The sequence below is a fragment of the Manacus candei genome, unplaced genomic scaffold (assembly GCF_025592945.1).
Source record: "Manacus candei isolate 608988 ecotype Guabito, Panama unplaced genomic scaffold, ASM2559294v1 h1tg000027l, whole genome shotgun sequence".
Lineage (NCBI taxonomy): Eukaryota > Metazoa > Chordata > Aves > Passeriformes > Pipridae > Manacus > Manacus candei.
In genome coordinates, this window is record NW_026138075.1 from 1,406,055 (window position 1) to 1,418,788 (window position 12,734).

Sequence of the window (12,734 nt, forward strand, 5' to 3'; positions counted from 1 at the left end):
AAGAAGCCTGTCATAAGGCAAATTGAGTTCACCAGATTCTAGGTTAATACCACAGCCCTTAGATGACTGGTCCTATTTGCTTTTTCTCTGTCACTTGTATGCCTTAGATGACAAGCTGTGTTGCCAGGTTTTACCAACTTTTGTCAGTTCAAAAAACTCTAAATTGACATCAGCTAAATGGTAGAAACAGCTCTGGAATTTCTTCTGTGAGGAATAAAAGCATTTTCCTTCTGAGGTTTAGAGCTTATTGTTTGTGGTAAAACAAGGGGAAACACAAAAAAAGAGGACAAATATCAACTCAGACTGCAATGGTAAACTGATAAAAGGGAATAATTCTATCACCCAAACTTTGCTTCTGAAAGCAATAGGTATTTGATCTGTTGGTGGCATCTGCTGTGGCATTTCAAAAAGTCATTTGCACCAGTGAAAAGTGAGTGCAAAAGAATGCTGCTCCCTTTGAACTCCTTTTGGCTGTAGGAGGTGTAAAGCAATGGAGAATCTCTCGAGTGTTGATCAAGTCATACATGTGTATCTGAAGAGGCAACTCAGCCTCTTTTTAACTTCCTCATGAAAGTAATCCATAAAAGTTGATTAAACACAAAGATAACACAATGGCTCTATCTTACAAATCATGGACATTTAGGAGACAAATTTTGGGCATGTTTGGCTGTACTTGTGACCGCCTCTTGCACTCTTCCCTGGGTGGCTGCCATCAACTGCTGCCAGAGTTGGGGACCCAGGAAAGGAAAGCCCCCAGCCATAACAAGAGTGACTGTTCTTAGGCAAAGCTAAAGGCAACTGTCTCTACCTGTGTATGTTTTCTTCCAGCTTTTTCACCTTCAGCTCATCCTCTTCTGACTGCCTCCTTCTGGCTTCTTCCTCTTCTGCAGAGCCAGCAGGAATTCCCTGTAGCAGCCATTTTTCCCGAAGAGCTTTTGACTGTAAGGTAAAAAACCCCATATCTTAGGATCAGATTGTACAAAAAACCATCTGGATATTGAGAAGGATCTGCCTTCACTTCTGAATATTAGACTGTCCCCACTGAATTTCTGGTTACTGCTTTAGACAGTTGATAGCAACCAGTCTATTAATTGTTTATCCAGATGTCAGGTCTTCCAGATTTAGGACCGTCAGTTTTACAGTATACACTTTATTTACCATTATTTCCTTAACATAAAGTTATTTTTAGTTCTAATAAAAACAACTGTTTAAACCACACAAATTAGTGAGTCCTGCAAAAAATGAAATCTTTGAACAAAAATGTGAGTCTCTCATGAATGATAAGGCATGTGCTGGAAGGACTAAAGTCATAAACTTCTTAAAGCTTCAAAAACAAAAGAGCACAGTGCTCTAATTGTACTGTGTTTCATGGAGAATAAAATAACTCTACTATTAAATCAATCTAAGATGTTAATTTTTATTTATACAGCAGATGTGTCTCCATATATTTACAGGTAGACAGATGGACACAGATATACATACACATAAGCACACACATCACCTCTTAGGCAGACGCAAATTAAACAAATGAACAAAAGTCTTCCAGAAACCATGGGTATCCCAGGGCACAGCAACACTGTCGTAGAAAGCAGCAATAGCCTTCATCCAACAGAATTATTCCTGGGGGTTTTGCTGTGCTTTCTACACCAAAAACTTGTCTACAACCTCACCCTGCATGTTTAATCCAGCTGCAGCTTTTCCAGGAGAGTTCACTAGTGGAGGTGCACTGGTTGGAAGCCATCCTTTACATAGCACATCTGTGTTCCCTGTTTGGCAGAAATCCTACCAGAGGAATGTGGTAGATCAGTTGGCAGACAGGACAAGCACCTGTTGTATCAGGAGCCCAAAGCTAAGCAGGACTTTGCCCCTTGGCAAAAAGAAAACTGAGATGTTGGAAAAAAAGGTCAGCCAAGGGACTAACCAAACATGTCCCTTGCATTGATCAGTAAAGGGGAGACTTAGTTTTGAATCTGCGAAGTGATTGTCAGTGCTAGTTCAAGGAACCAGTTCCTTTCCTGTGAAGAGGAGTTAATAAGGAAATCATCAGTTCAAGGAAATTGGATTTCAGAGGCAATCCCAACGTGCATGCGTGTCCTTTCAATGCCATGTTGTTGTTGGAATGGAACTTGACTTGAGCAATCTATGTATAAAGGGAAAATATTTACCACCAAAAGCAGGCTTCCAACCTTGCCCAAAATAGAAAGATTTTTGACATGACAGACAAGGCTTTCTGGCTAGTTTTTGAGTGTATTTATAGACATAGTATCTACGCACAAACTATTCTTGTCACTCCATAACCTACTTGACATCAGGTAATTAGATTTTAGTAAGACAGCAGACAGAAAGCAACACAAAACACACAAGCAAATGATACTTTATAAATTACTCCACCTTTCACTGGCTTTAACTGTGCTCTGCATGAGAGGACTTTTAGGTGAATTTAAAGTGATATCTATATAAATTAGGACATCTGCATGACAGAAAAGGTGTCATGCTCTTGTCCCATGAAGTCACATTCAACAGTTGGACCTGCTGGTGCTGGTGACGTTCTTTACCTAGCTGAACTCAGCTTTGCTCATGGCCTTCAAGGTGTTAGTTCCCAAAACATTAGGAATGGCTGTCTCCAGCCACAGCTTCTGCAGTTTTCTACTCCTTTTGTTGGCATTACCATCTGTTAGTGTTTTCCGCCACATTTCATGGGCTGGTAGTGAAATTTTTCTGTGCCATCTTTGCTTTCGTGTTCAAATGAGCTGATTACTGGATAGAATTTTCATCAGCTCATTCAGACTCACTGTGCTATTGAGGACTCCCAAGTCATCACATGTACCAAGAAGCAAAGTGAGGGAGCCAAAGATGGATTTACAGTTCTTAAGGTGCTAAGTATTTAACAACCTGTGCTTTGGTATTTAAAAAGTCTCAGTAGCACAGCTTAGCAGGTACCTGCTGGGCTAGATGTAGTGCAAAGCCTTGTGAAGGTTAACTGCTCTTCTGCAAATGGCTGACTTTTCTTTGAAATGTGGACCAGTTGGATGAGGAATTATGTTGCTGCATGTATCATATTTAGCTGTAGTCTCGAATCTACAACCTGGAGTGATACTCAGTTGGAAAAAAACTCCCAAGTTTCTAAAGACTACGCTCTGAAGATGAAGGCAGTCTTCTCTGTTTTAAACCTGTTTCAGATGTAGCTCCAGTAGTGCTAATAAAGCCTTTGACGAAGTGCTGCTTGGACAGCACTGAAGACATTCAGTTAGCAGTCACTCCTCATTTGCTACAGGAGGACAGACAAAATCCAGGCGTATTTCAATGTGCTTTTACAGAGTCTTCGTGCTATGCTCACACATGGAGAAGCTGGTCCCTTCAGTATAACTGCTGTACACAAAATACTTTGTTGAGCTTTTGTTTTAGTCTCTGTTTATGTGAAATACTTAAGCTACAATATCACATGGTTTCATTCTTGTAGAAACTTCTTTTTTTTTTTTTTGACCTATTAATAGCATGAATTTGAAACTGGAAAATATCAATGGGATTTTTTAAAAGACATATTTAGAAACAAGAATGCTATGATCTACTAAAAATCCTCCCTCTTGGGTGAAATGTCAGCATATTTTATATAAAACAGGAAAAGTGGTAGCTTTGATGTTTCTGACTTTCCTTTTTAAGATGAAATTTAAGGCATTTGTTAAATACTATACCAAGGAATTTAGACAAGAAGGCCAGGAAATGGAAACCCATATAAGAAGCATTTCTTATAATGCAGAGAGTCTATCTGGCAAGCTGTTGAGCTTGTGCATATTTATACACTCACTGCAAATACAACAGGCTAACAGGCAGGTCCACATCAGGGGGTGTTGGTCAAACATGCAGGAAACATTTTCTCCCATGCCAGATGACTGGTATAGTGCTGAAGCAGCGGGCAGGGGTGGAAGAATCTCTCACCTGCTTTGAGCAAACATTTCCCAGGGCATTTTCATCAGAAACATGTAGGGAAGGCTCTGGGACACATGATGAGACCAAGGGTAGGTAGGGCACAATAGGTAGGGCTGTGTTGGTCGCCTGGGCACAGCTCCTGAGTACGAGACAGTCTAGTGAGGCAGACAACATCAAGACAGCCCAGACAGATGCAAATGAGAGCCAGATGTGGCTTGGAAACAAAAGAGTTTGCTGCCATCTGTCCTCCACAGCTATGAAATTTGGGTTATGCTTCTTAAAAAAAATCTTATCCCAGGACGAATAGGAGGTGTTTCTCGAATGTGCTAAAAGCAGAGGGCTTGCATGAGGATGGAGCCCAAAAATACCTATCTGTATGAGCTACCCCTGCCCAACAATGTTGTACATTTGCTTTATGGTCTGTGACTTAAACAACCAAAAGCACTAGTATTTCAGCATTGCTTCTTCATTGTCTGCTTTAACTCTCTACTGCATCTTGGAGCTCCTTTATGCACCAAAGTTGTGCTGTATGATTAGGTGCTGTCAAAATTGTAGAAGGCTCCAAGAGTGGCCTGACACTTCACTGTAAAAATACAGGCATTTGTACAGCTCATTCCAATACTGAAATATGTGAATATTATGAATATAGTGTTGTACTTTCAGAAGGCACTGCTTTACTGATACAGCAACAGCTATGCTATGTACAGTCTGGTGTAAGTATTCCTTCATTTACTACAAGAGAACAATTTGTTCTGGGTTAAATCCTTCAGCAGAAATTAGATCATGTCATTAAAAAGGTTTGCTGTTACTGAACTGGAAAGGGCACTGATCTTGCGATGCTCTAGATAGCCACTGCTCTCAGGTGATTTGGTTTGTCTGCACAGAACTGAGATTGAAAGATAACTGGCAGCTCCACTCTGTTTAATTTGTTAAAACTTTGGAATACAGAGTGGCTTTTGCACCATGAAAAAAGGAAAAAACCCAGGTCACAATTATGTGAAGAAAGCATGGTGAGGGCAGAAATAAGTGAACAGATGTTGGACAGGACAGAAAGAAATCGTGCCAAATGTTTGAATGAGTAGACACAGTGTTGACCATAAAAGTAGTGCACAGCAATCTTACGTGCTATTTATTCCAGTTTCATGCTTCAGGACAGTAAAGCCTGAGGGCTTTAAGTTGTTTACTTTTAGTGCTAGCAAGGAAATAATGCATAGCTTCTCAAATGCACTCAGTAGAATTAATGCTGTATGCAAAGAAAATCTTTACTTTCAGTAAAGCTGCATTTTGCTTTACTATTGCATCAAAAGTTTAAATATCAGGGGACATTTTATTACAGCAAGTAAAACTTTTTAGTACCCTTTTCATATACCTTTATGCCTATTCCATGTCACTTCTTGACTCCCTGCTTTGTGCAAGTTGATTAATTCTAACCACTGATCTTGCTGATTTCGAACCAACTTCCGTAAAGTTTCTCATATGAATAACACATTTCCAGTCCCACATACAGTATGACAGTGTCTTAAACTGAGACCAGATGCATTTGCCAGACTTGCTATTTGACATTTTATGACAACATAAAAACAGTCCTTGCTGTGCTGCTACCTTTCGAGGTAGTTCCTTCAAAGAACTCTGGGTGTTTTTTGTGTTTGCAAGTTCTTAGAGGGGCAATCAGTACTATCCCTTCCTGAAAGCAGTGCTTGCTAAAGTGGAGCACTTTTCTGTCTGCTAGAGAATTTTCAAGGAAGATGATATTCCTGAGGAGAAACAAAGTTCAAAAGTTGACCCAAGACAGCCTCATCCAATAAAATGTGCTTGCTCTTGAGAAACATTTCTGGATGTGGACTACTGAGGGTAATGATGGTCTTCTCTGTCACAGAAAACAGGTAATAATCACAAAATCAAAAAATACGCCGAGTTGTAAGGGACCCACAAGGATCATCAAGTTCAGCTCTTAGCCCTGCACATGACCATCCCCAAGGGTCACACCATGTCTTTGAGAGTATCATTAAAATGCTTCTTGAATTCTGTCAGGCTTGGCGTTGTGACCACTTCCCTGGGGAGGCTCTTCCAGTGCCCAACCACCCACTGGCTGAAGAACCTCTTTCTAATCTCCAACCTAAACCTCCCCTGCCATAATGATCCCTGATGTAATTCCACCGCAACCAATAGGACAACATCAAAGGCGCTTTTACTGAAAACTTTGCCAAACTGAATTTTTGCCAAGTCTTTGCATTTTGAGGCTTGAAGATCATGAGACATTTACAAATTATAGTGGAATTATTTTTTAAAATGAAATTATTTTCTCTCTCTCTGCATTCAGTATTTGTCTTGAAAAAACATGAATTTAAAAGGTTAGTTCCCCATATTCTCAAATCTGCATATAAACAGTCTATGCCCTACTAAAAGAGTGCAACAGACCTCTTCTTTTACCTGTCAGTGTGAGTCAGATATTACCCCCAAATACACCCATTAGGGTGCTAGCATAACTGGCTGCATTTCAGATTGGCTCTTTGCATTTCAGAAAGTTCCCTGAGTATAAAGAGGGTGAGGTTTTCAGGCAGATCTGGAACTCTGGAGGCAGCAATGAGCCTGACTTCGCTGTTTGGCAGCTACCTGGAGCCCCCATCCAGGGACTGCAGGTTTGTCACCTACTGGATCAGTTACAAGAGGGAAGGCTTCCCAGAGCAGCAGAGCCTACTCTGCTTATGCATGCTCACAAGCATCTGCCTTGATAAAACTGAGTTTGCAAGGGACACAAGTGTAGGAATGACCACTACTAAAACTTTTCTGGGAGTGTTCCCTTGTCCTGCCTACCTTGTTCCTTTAGCCACTCTGAATACTGCATCTCTTGCTTGCTGTATTTTTGTGCGGCTTCCCCAGTCATCCAGCTGGCCCTAACCCAGCTAGTACAGGCTACCCAGCATGTCTGGGTCTGACCTGCTGACGCGCAGCAGTGTTGCCAGCACTAGCAAAGAGGTTACTGGGACACGTACTGAGATTATAGAAAGACTTGTTCCTTTGCCAGCAGGCCTTCCCTTACCTTCCAAAAAAAAGACACAAAAAAAGAAAGATTATTTGCATGGCTGCAGCATAAGCAGGTATGTTAGATGCCCTTAACCATTTATGACTAAACACGCAAATGCAGAGAGGAGCTGTAGGCAAAAGCTGTATGGGCAGGTAGGTCCATCTAGAAATAAATAGCTTCTCAAAATGTATTCCTGAGGGATGCTGTAGTATTTAATCTTCCATTAGGCGAATGAAACAGTCTGACTCTGCCCAGATTGATGCAGAGTTTTCCTATGTGGGTTTTCATTGTGAGAGAATCTGCTTGCAAAACAAAAGAGAGGTGTGGTCCTCAGCAAACACGAGAGATTTAACTCTGCTCTGCTGCAAGATGGATGTGGCCTTGTACGGTATGACTGTCCCTGGAACAGGACAAGCAGTCATTTCCAGCTTGCTGGTATGATCTGGTTTTGCATAGCAGCAAAACTTTTTGTTGCCTTTCCAGTTATCTCAGACACTTGTTTTAGCCTAAAGAGCATGTCTGCATGATAGATGGATATGATTCAAGGATTGCCCAGATTAGGGAATTAAACCAAACTGAAAAACTTGTAGCTGGATTGTAGTCTTTACTTCAATCACAATGCCATAGCTCACATAAGTATGATTCAACAAAAAAGCTATGATAGCTGGTGAAGCTTAGCCAAGCCAAGAGCAAATAGCATGTTTATAAAGCAGATTAAATATTATCCTGCAGAGTCGCAAGGTTGTTGTTGTTATTCTTTGTTCAGGAAATGAACAAAACATTTCTTAGAAATATGTTAAGGAAGTGATATCTTAAAATTTTTTTAAGGAACTTACATTTAGTCCAAGAATTGCAAAGATTTTCCAGCAGTTGGTTAATGTGTATTCATCACACAGAACATTAAAACACATTAACTTAATTTTTTCCAGCTTATTTAGATGTGGTCACCACAACTGACAACCTTTTGTGACCAGTCATTAGAGACTGATGGCTTAACCTCTTCCTAAGCTTCTTCTCAGCCACACAGGTACAGGTAACTTGTCTGAGTTTTTCCTTTTCATAAAACCCTTACTGCAGTGGACCACCAAGGCCAGGATCTCCAAGGCAGTCTACTCACCAAAGGGACTAGTGCTCTGCCTGTCCCCAGAGACCCCTGTATCCTCTTTTCCTATAGCTCCTGGAGTAACAGAGTTTTGCTAGTGCATCAGTGAGTCACCGGGCTGGGGGTATAAAGGGGATGCATATGAGGAGATGAGGAAATAAATAACAAAAGAAGCAAGTAAGTAAATAAAGATAAACAACAGACACTATTATAACTACCACATGGAATCATGACAGCCAAAAGACTTTGCAGAAATAATCTTTCCCTCTTGTTTGCTTGCTGTAGCTGGTACATTTGACGGCCCTTCAGCTCCCCTGAGTATTTACTCAGCCACTGCTTTTTCTCAAAGCACACGTTCAGCACAGCAACAGAGCAGACAGGAACACGTTAAACAGTGCAACATGACTGCAGAAACGGGTGAGGGAAGACTGAGAAAGTTGGCATGATTTGTGTTCACTTGGGGAAGGGCTGCATCTTGGCTTGGTGCCCCCATGGTAAGGCAAAGGGCTGTGACAGCACAGCTTCAGTGTGAGCTGGAGCTGCAGATGCACAGGGAAAGCATGGCTATGGCAAGCGATCTGAGGGATGGGTATGATGATAGCTATAGATAGCTTCTTCATGAAGGTCTCATGCTTTGTCTGCTTAAAAACTCACAGGAACTGAAACTGCAGCTGTACATAAATGCCGAATTAGGAAGTTTTGTGGGAAAAAAGCATCAATCGGTTTATGTTTTCAGAGTAAACTTCCCATTCATTAGCAAGATCACCAGTGTAAATATTTTGTGTGCATTGCTTTTAAATTGTTCAGGTCCCATTTATTTAACTTTGTAAATCAAGTAGACAGTTGTTTCCACACAAAGATGAAGAAGATGAACTAAAACCCAAGCTGTTTCGGCTGCAAGGAAACCTACCACAGCAAGAGACATTGTCAAGACTCTAAAGTAGACAAGAAGTTTGTGTCTCTCTTGTTAGATCATTCATCAGCCACAGAGCCCCGGTCTGTACAGACTAGTTTCAGTGAAGGGGATCACAGGTAAAGCCTGATACAAGGTAAGAATTTCTAATAATCATTATAGAGTTGAGATGAAATTGAGGCGAAACACAATGAACAATAAGGTGACAGTTAAGTCAAACACAGGTTCTTTTCCTCATACATTTTCTAAGCATCCAGGCTACCAGGAAGTTTTGCTTGAAGTAACAGGTGATATCAATCACGCATACACCTTAGCTGGAGAGCTGGGGGTTATGCTGGAGAGTTAGGGTTTATTTTTCAGTATGTCTCTTTAGGAAGTCATTTAAAATTTCAGACTTCTTCATGGCAAGATGATAATGATGGCTCTGTGCAATTGTCTGGTATCCCACCTGTGGCAAGGTTAAGCATCATGATGAGAATAGACCATAAACAAGCGTCATTGGCTGCTGCAGGGGTGAGGAGAGGGATGAGGTGATGGGCTGTCCCAGCAGTGCAGGGACACAGCTTGCAAAAGGGGATGCTGCAATGACAATGGTGGCCTGACCTCAGAGCAGGTTTCCCAAAGGAAGTGTGGGATTTCTAATTCTGGGCAGAGTCCAAATGTAATGGGATGAGGATGGGCATGGGACAAACCTGCTTCTGTTGACAGGAGCACAAGGAGACCTCCAGGGTTGCCTCACACATAAATTATAACTCCATGAGACCTTCTCTGATTCCCAGGGAATTTTGGAGGTGGAATAAAAAATAGCTTCAAGCTAGCTGAAGTTTCTGGACTTCATGTGACTGGACTGAAAAAATTGAATAAGACCCCCTTTTGCAGATACCCACATGAAAAGAATTTGATCACACTTTTACCTCCTGGTGCCAGAAATTTGGGTATGCTTTGGTTTCCCCTGAGTATTCACTTCAGTTTTTCAAAGGAAGTAAAGTATGGTTGTGAGAAAAGTAAAAATAATTTAAAAATAACCCTTTTCGGAATAATGAACAGTCTCAGATTTCTAAAATTGTCAGACGTCTTCCCCCCAAACAAATAGGCTTTGTAAGTTATCATCATTACTACACAGCCACAATTCTTTTTACTATTGTCTCCTGAAAGAATAATTTCTTCTCTAACTTCAATCTGTCCTTGGCTTCAGTTTATCACTCCTTTCCACACACACATGTAAGTCAAAAGAGGCAAAAAGAAAAGCTATACTTCAGAGATTCCTTTCTTTTCTAGTCTTAAAGTTTTTTACATTCATTGTTCTAAAAAGCTGGATTCAAGTAATGTGAACTCATTTTTGAGCATGTTTCAGGCCATTGGGAGGGCCTGGGGTCGAAGCAAGGTAAGCATCCTTCAGCTACTTTGACATAGTCTGGCTAAAGAAAAATCTGCCAGAGTGGCTATGAAGTGCTAGAAGGACCTGGTTACTGGTTAAAATGTCAGTGCCAATTTTGATGTGTTTCAAGGCAGTCCTGCCTGTACGGGTTCATACCAGAATAATTACAGTATACTCAGTGGTGTTTCAGTGACGTAAAAGCAGATAAGAAACATCCGTTAAATGACTAAAGCTCTCATCTTTCTGCAGTCGTCAATTTGTGTAGCTGGCCTGGATATTCTATTATGACTAAAAGATTTTAACTGGGGATAGTTACTTTGTTTTCTGACTATTTGAAAAAAAAAAAAAGCATACAAGGATTTTTTCAAAACCCTCCTTTCAAAGTGGTACTTCTCAGTAAAGATATCTTAAGGTTTCGTACTCTCTAAGAAATACAGGTAGAGCAGAGCCCTAAATAGTTATGCTGTGCAGTCCTATTCCCTCTCCCACTCCCTTTGTGGCTTAATAAATCTGGATTTCTCTTCTGGATCATAAAACAGGTTAGCAGAGAGGCAGAGAGCCTCTCAATTCTCAGTTTAAATCCTAGTGGTAGACAAACTTCCCAGGGTAAGGTGGGCATCAGCCCAAAGGTGCTAATACACATAATGGGACAAACAGGGGTCCCCTGTGCTCTCAAAATACAAATTTCTCTCCAAATTAGCTTAAACCTCTCCATGCCCCAGAACTTCTGATAAGACTCTCTGTAGACAGACAGAAGTGGCCTCATGTTCACAAACCCCCCTCATGGGGGACTTCAACCACCCCAATATCTGTTGGAGAGACAACACAGACAGGGTATAAGCAATTCAGGAAGTTCCTGGAATGCCATGATGATAACTTTCACCTCCAAGTGACAGAGAAGCCAAGATGGAGAGATGCTATGCTGGATCTTGTTCTCACCACCAAGGAGGGACAGGTGAGAAACGTGAAGCTCAAGGGCAGATTGGGCTGCATTGACCACGAAACAGTGGAGTTCAAGTTTCAGGGAACAGCAAGGAGGGTGCACAGCAAGCTCACTACCCTGGACATAAGAGAGCAGACTTTGGCCTCTTCAGGGATCTGTTTGACGGACTAACATGGGATAAAGCTCCGGAAGAAAGAGGTGCCCAAGAAAGCTGGTTGATATTTAAGAATCACCTCCTCCAAGCTCAGGAGCAATGCAACCCAACAAAGAAGAAAATGCCAGGAGACCTGTGTGGATGAACAAGTTGCTCCTGAGCAAACTCAAACATGAAAAGAAAGCCAATAGACAGTATCAGCAAGGACAGTGGCCTGTGAGGAATACAAAGAGATTGTTCAAGCACCCAGGGATCACGTTAGGAAAGCTAAAGCCCTGATGGGATTAAATATGGCCAGAGACATGAAGGACAACAGAAAAGTTTCTACCGATATGTCCGGGATAAAATGAAGACCAGGGAAAATGTGGGGCCTCTCTAGAAGAAAATGGGAGTCCTGATCACCTGAGACATGGAGAAGGTTGAGGTACTCAATGACTTTTTTGCGTCAGTCTTCACGGGCAAGTGCTCCAGCCTGAGACACAGAAGGCAAAAGCAGGGATTGGGAGAAGGAATAACCACCCACTGTAGGAAAGCATCAGGCTTGAGAGCACCTAAGGAACCTGAAGCTGCACAAGTCCATGGGATCTGATGAGACAACTGGCAGAAGAGGGAGCTGAGCCATTATCCACCTTATTTGAGAAGTTGTGGCAGACTGGTGAAGTTCCCAGCGACTGGAAAAGCGGAAACATATCCCCCATTTTTAAAAAGGGAAAAAATAAAGAAGACCTGGGCAATGATAAGCCAGTCAGTCTTACCTCTGTCCCTGGTGAGATAATAGAGTAGGATCATCCTGGAAACTATGCTAAGGCACATGAAAAACAAGGAGATGATTGGTGACAGTCAACATGGCTTCACTAAATCATGTCTGACAGATATGGTAGCCTTCTATGACAGAGCCATAAAGCATTGGTGGATAAGGAAAGAGCAACAGATATCATCTTCACTGTCCCACATCTCTAAACTAGGTTTTGGGAAATACTGCGCTGACCCTGTAAGGAATGGAGACTGTATGACATCATCAAACTTTTTTTGTGTGTTTGACTGAGTTGCCATTTGGTTTAAGGATTAATTTACTTGAAAATCCTAAAGGGAATCATGACAAAGAAGTAACAAGATTCCTTCATTGGCAAAAGTTATCTCTGTTTTTCCACAATGTTGTATATATATAGAGAAAGACAGATACACCTATTAACATTTTCTGACAGCAATTATTATAAGAATAGAATAAATTGAGGATAACAATGTAACTGTGGAACTATAAAATTAAAATTTATTTATAGAAGAGTTAGTTT

At 41.2% G+C, this 12,734-nt stretch overlaps 1 protein-coding gene across 4 annotated transcripts in view; it reads right to left on the bottom strand.

Annotated features, from left to right (window-relative positions):
* PALM2AKAP2 (PALM2 and AKAP2 fusion) overlaps positions 1 to 12,734 on the bottom strand; it is a 264,728-nt gene that overhangs the window by 200,779 nt on the left and 51,215 nt on the right. For all 4 annotated transcript variants that reach the window (XM_051789324.1, XM_051789323.1, XM_051789325.1 and 1 more), the window contains one exon: positions 809 to 939. In XM_051789324.1, coding sequence (XP_051645284.1) covers positions 809 to 939 — 131 coding nt within the window. The remainder of the gene's footprint in view (positions 1 to 808; positions 940 to 12,734) is intronic.